Source organism: Thamnophis sirtalis, unplaced genomic scaffold, assembly GCF_051295495.1.
Source record: "Thamnophis sirtalis isolate CommonGarterSnake01/CBP01778 unplaced genomic scaffold, rThaSir2_p1.2 scaffold_1, whole genome shotgun sequence".
NCBI lineage: Eukaryota > Metazoa > Chordata > Lepidosauria > Squamata > Natricidae > Thamnophis > Thamnophis sirtalis.
The window spans coordinates 155,691,003-155,697,002 of record NW_028261381.1 but is presented as its reverse complement, the minus strand read 5'-3'; the positions used below and the strand labels follow the sequence as shown (position 1 = coordinate 155,697,002).

Below are 6,000 nucleotides of genomic sequence, written 5' to 3'. Positions count from 1 at the left end.
TCTCGAGTGCTATCTTCGCACACGGATGGTGCTAGGCACGTAGAAACAATGCAGCCTCCGTCCGTACCCTATTCCAAAGTACAAAATACGGGTGATCAGCCGGGCCAAACAAGCACGTGAGTTTCGCACGTGGCTCCAGACTCTTTCCCTCTGCCAGTCCTTAGAGCCCCGGGTCCAAAATAACAGGCGACGCGTCTCGGGCGACGCTTTCCATCTCAGGGTGTGCCCAAATTCCGCCGCACCGGTGGGCAGGCGCATACTGGTGCCGCGCCCCGCGATGCGCGCGTCTTCGTCCGCAGGTGCTCCGCAGCGCTATCAAGTCGTGCGGATGGTGCGCGCCGGGCTGGTTAAGAAGGGAGTGCGGTGTTTTCTGAGCCCCGGCCGGACACGTGTGCGTGGGGAACCAAGCTCCGGCACGCCGTCGTAGGCTCTCTCTTTCTCTCTCTCTTTCTTTCTCTCTCTCTCTCTCCCTCTGCGGATCCGCGTTTGCGCCGGACGCGTCTCGGATACTCCCTGCACCCTCCCGCAGGAGATGCTGAGCTGAGAGACGCCTTTCTTAGCCAGGCAGCGGCGGCGGCGGGTGGCGGCGCTTTCCTTCTTCATCTTAGCAGCAGCGGCAGCCACCGCCGCCGCCTAGAGCCCGGCGGATCCGAGAGGCAGCAGGTAGCCAGCCGGGCGGAAGTACCATGGCCAAGAACCGCAAGGAGAGGAACAGCTGGGGTAGGTGATCAGGACGAGCCCCGGGAGTGGGAGGGCTGGCCTGGCTCGGCATCTGGGCTACTTCCATCCGTCGCTGGTCGAGGGCCTGGGAGCTGCTGGGCGCAGGGCAGAGTCGGCCTTCCCTGCCTCCGCCCGTTGCATGCTCCACCACGCCTTATCGCCGCGCCGGGACCCTGCCCGGGCTAGGCGAGAGGGGGCGAAGGGTCTCAGACGGCCCCGGCCATCGTCCCCCCCCCCCCGGCCACGGGCTGGACTGGGCTGGGCTGGGCTGGGACAGAGGAGATTGCTGCGTCTCCGGACCTAACGGATTTCGCTCCTGGCTTTATTTTGCTCCGTGATTACCCTCAGTTTTTTCCTTTGCTCCTCGGGCTTGCCCCTCTCCGGGAGTGGGGGTGGGGATGGGTGGGCGAAGAGAAGCGGAAGGGAGACAATGGGGCGAATGGTGAAATACAGCTCCCGCTCCGTTTCATTGCCACGATCGTCGTCCGCCCTCTTTCCAAACCGTTAGAAGGGGGCGGATAGGGTGGGGTTTGCTTCGCGTTGGTTTTGATGGGTCTGTTCCACCATGGGAGGGTCTCTGAGCCTACGTTCAAAGCTGCCTTCCTCCGTATGGAGGCAGCAACCTCTTTTGGGGATCTTGGGAAGGGTAGTCCCAGCACATCTGGAGGCACCGGTTTGGGAAAGGGGCATCTAGCCTTCTTGTTTACAAATGGGCACAAAATAAAGCAAGTATGGCTGTTATTTATATTATGCCAGTTGCCTTACTGGATTCGGAACCTTTCCTCCAAACAGGAAACTGGAAAGCAAAACCTTACAGTTAATTCGGATCAGGAAGCCAGCTTTCCACATCAGGAAGAATTTTTTCTTTAGACTGCAGTTTTATATGCTGTGGGGAGAAAGAAGAAAACGAGCAGTTTAATTTATTGGAAATCGGCAAGGTGTGGCGTGCACACATGTTTAATAAATGTGAGTGAAAACCTAAGCATTTTAGTTAATTTGAATCCTGCCTCTCTTTGGAATTGCTAAAATGGCTAACAAGATACAGGTAATTTTTAAAAGCTTGTGTTTTTAAAAAAATATGTAGGTGATATCCAATGGATAAAGGATAATTCAGAAGGTAGGGATGAAAGAGGATAGAAACATAGACTTTAAAGTTTGGATGGATGAAAAAGAAAAGGATTCTTAATGTCAGGAAAAATGCACATAAATAGGATGGGCAACAGTAGAATATGTGAAAATATTACCAGTGAACTGAGATTGGAATCACTTCCTAAGTGAGTCAGCAATGTGGCATGGTGGCAAAAAAGACTAACATAATTTTGAGTCCCATTATTAGAATTTCCCAGTCATACCAAGTCAAGGTTTCCTTTTTTTATTAGATCCAGTTATTATCTGGTGAACTGTGGCTGGTTCTGACACCCAATTTTATAGGTTAATAAAAATTCCTAGTGAATTTTTATGGGGAAATGTTAAAGGAGCTGACAGTGTATAACATGAAGGCCAGAGACGAGAGACTCAGCCACTCCCTACCAGGAAGATGCTGGAGTGTTTTTCATTTTTAATATGACTTACTACCATATATTTTATAATGATTGCTTTTATAATTGTTTTATTGATTGTTGCACACTGCCCAGATGGGCGGCCATATAAATGTGATTAATAAGTAAAATAAATGAAGACATGATCATTCTCTTTACCCAGAAAGCAGAAACTTTTAGACTTAAGTTACAGGTGTGTGTGTGTGTGTGTATATGTATATGTATATGTATATGTGTATGTATGTATGTATGTATGTATGTGTGTATATATATATATATATATATATATATATATATATATATATATATATATATATATATATATATATATATATATATATATATATATATATATATATATATATATATATATATGCCTAAAATGCAATACAGCACAGGTTCTAATCCCAGTAAGGGTATAGCTAGCTGATGAGAGCTAAATAGCTTGAAATAGATCTATACTAGTCTCCCTTTATTTATTTATCAGCACAAATACAACACACACACACATACACACAAACACATATACACACACACACACAATATATACACATACATATACACATATATACATACATATATCTGTTGCACATTAAGGCTGTGTTTGCAAGATACAATAAATTACACAGTACTTAACTGTTCTAACTTATTGTTTTGTGCAAATCCAACCCATATGTTTAGTTAAGGGTTCTATGTTTTGTAGAAATCTGAAAAATTCTGTTATGTAATAAATCACGGGCTAGTCTCATGTAAATCCAGCCTAAAAGAAATATATTTCTCTTTAAATTGTTTATAACATTGACTATCAAAGTCTTTCATAGGTATACAGTAAAATGATAAAACCAAAATTAATACCAGAGATATAAAATGAGCAAGTTTTAACATATGTTTGTTTCATTTGGCTTAGCAGAAGAAAAAGCTAGTACCCTCACTCTGGGAAACCAAAAAGAATTCTGGATCCCTTCCAAGTGTTATCTCAAATGATATATCTTCTACTTCTGGGGCAGCAAAGCCCCATTCACAACAGAGTGATCCACTATCTCTGGCATAGTGATCCCTTGATCATTAGAATTCTGTTTGGGTTAAGGCACCAAGGTAAAAACCAGGAGTCCCACCTTAGGCATGAAAGCTGGTTGGGTGACTTTAGGCCAATCATTGCTCAGTGGCCTCGAGAAGGGTGGCAAATAAATTTGATAAATAAATTCTAGTCCCGCCTTAGGCATGAAAGCTGGCTGGGTGATTTTGGGCCAGCAATTCTCTCTCAGCCCAATGGAGAAAACAGAAGGAGAAAGGTATTAGGTATGTCCATCGTCTTGAGCTGTTTTTATAAAATAATAAAGGCAGGATATAAAATGCATGCATGCATGCATGCATGCATGCATGCATGCATACATACATACATACATACATACATACATACATACATACATACATACATACATGGTTAATCCAATGTGTTACTTCAGGCATTATGGACTTTCTCATTAATCTGAATTAGATTTTGGTATCATTGATAGCTCCCAGCCCCATTTTTTTTTCATGATATCTTCCAGGGAATTTCATAGGAAAAGCACTGGAGAAAAATAAAGTCATAAGAGATTCCATATATTTGTCTCTATTTCAAGGAGCATCTGTCTAAGATGAAATTGACCAGAAGTACAGAATGGAATAGAACAAAACAGAATTCTTTATTGACCAAGTGTGATTGGACACACAAGGAATTTATCTTTGGTGCCTATGCTCTTAGTGTACATTAGGAAAATAAAATACTTTCGTCAAGAATAAAAAGATACAACTCTTAGTGACAGTCAAGGGTTTAAGCTAACAGGGTTACAATCACAACCATTCTCTGAGATGGTTGTGAACATCACTACTAAAAGGTCAAGAAAAGCAAACCTGATTCGGGCTCCTCTTTTAGACTGACCAAAACGGGTTTAGTCCAACCTGAAGCCAGTTTGAAAATATTCAAGATAATCTGCCTCTCAACTGCTTCCTCTAAATGAGAAGCCGCTCTCTCGCTCTCAACTGCCATGGAAAGTTAGAGACAGCAAGCCTATAATTTCACCTCTCAGAGGGGACTCCAATAATTATCTCCTTTAAGAAAGGAGGCATCTTGCAGTTTTAATGTTAACAAAAGCAGATCTGATCTCGTAATTTAAAGATACAAACCAGGTTGGAAAGAAGAGAGATTGTTGGGTAAATGCCATTCAACCGCAGAATCAGTTATTTGCTTTGGTTCTTGCTAAAAATCAGGAGGGGTAGGTTAGGTGGTCATTTGCCGGAAATATTCTGATTTTAGATTTCCTACTTGTGGTATTTTTATTTACAGTCCATAAACTAGTTAGATATAATGCATACAAATGCAGCTGAAACAGCCTTAAATTAAAACTATCTAGAATCAAAAATAAAATAGTAGCATCAACAGAGAAGAAAAGGAAGTTACATTAACCCCATGGCTAAGAGTATAAAGCATTAATCTGAGCTGTACGAGCTTTCACCTCTGACCCCACCTCCATTACAGATGTAATTTATTTATTATTACCTTGAATCTGCAGCAGTATTTTAATTAGCAATCTGAACACATTTAATATTTTAAAATAGGTCTCCTGTGCCTCCCAGGGTCATCTTGTAACCTGCCAAGGAAGCTTTAGCTATGGAGTGTTTAACAGTGGCTCAACAGTTTATCAGGAGGAATTATTATCATTATTAATTAACTTCATAATGGCCACCCACTCCAACAGAAACTGCATGCATCTACACCTTATATTTGTTGATTTCCTAATAGAGCAGGCATTGAGTTGTCTATCACTGTATATGTAAGCAGATGTATATTTCAGATATATATATATAAAACATATTTTTCGGAGTATAAGATGCACCTTTCCCCCACTAAAAGAGTGTGGAAACGTTGGTGCGTCTTATACACCGAATACGGCTATTTTTGGCTTCCTGAAGACCCGCCTGTGCATCCCAGTTTTGTGAAAAACAGGCTGTTTTTCACCAAAGTGGGGACGTTTTTGCCTTCCCCCACCCCTCAGAAGCATTCTGCAGGCTTCAGCAGGGCTGGGGGAAGGGAAAAATGCCCATGTTTTGGTGAAATACAGGCGAAAAATGGGCCATTTTTGCCTTCCCCCAGCCCCCAGAAGCACTCTGCAGGCTTCAGCAAGGCTGGGGGAAGGGGAAAATGCCACTGTTTTGGTGGAAAACAGTGGGGACATTTTTGCCTTCCCCGAGCCCCACTGAAGCCTGCAGAGTGCTCCTGGGGGCTGGGGAGGACAAAAACTTTTTTTCCTGACTTACCTCTTTGAAATCTTGGTGTGTCTTATACACCGGTGCATCTTATAGTCCGAAAAATACGGTATATATCTATGCTATGTTGCTCATCAAAATGAATGGTCGTCTTCTGGGCTTCTTGTTTTCATCTCCCAGTGTAAACTAAAGCTCTGATATCTAAGTACTAAACTAGGCCAACCCTTGTTGGCTTTCTAGGTCAGCCTGAGGTTGCTGAGCCATTGATTGGGATACAAGCATCATCATGTGTTTGGTACTCATATAACATTTCTTAATAAACGAATAAATAAAAGTCTTGGCTAGCCGGTGTTTGGTACCTTTAAATCATAACTGACAACATTTTTGCTCCCATGATCATATGTCTTTGAGTTCATCTCATTCCCAACCCATGAGTGAGATCATCTTCAGCCATCCTTAGCGTTAGTGAGACTAGTCTTTTCCCTTTTAAGCC

General features: G+C 42.9%; 1 protein-coding gene across 1 annotated transcript in view; it reads left to right on the top strand.

Moving 5' to 3' along the window:
- The first annotated feature begins 246 nt into the window (after positions 1-246).
- ATL1 (atlastin GTPase 1) overlaps positions 247-6,000 on the top strand; it is a 45,399-nt gene continuing 39,645 nt past the window's right edge. The window contains exon 1 of the mRNA XM_087728734.1: positions 247-720. Coding sequence (XP_087584860.1) covers positions 687-720 — 34 coding nt within the window. The 5' untranslated portion in view covers positions 247-686. The remainder of the gene's footprint in view (positions 721-6,000) is intronic.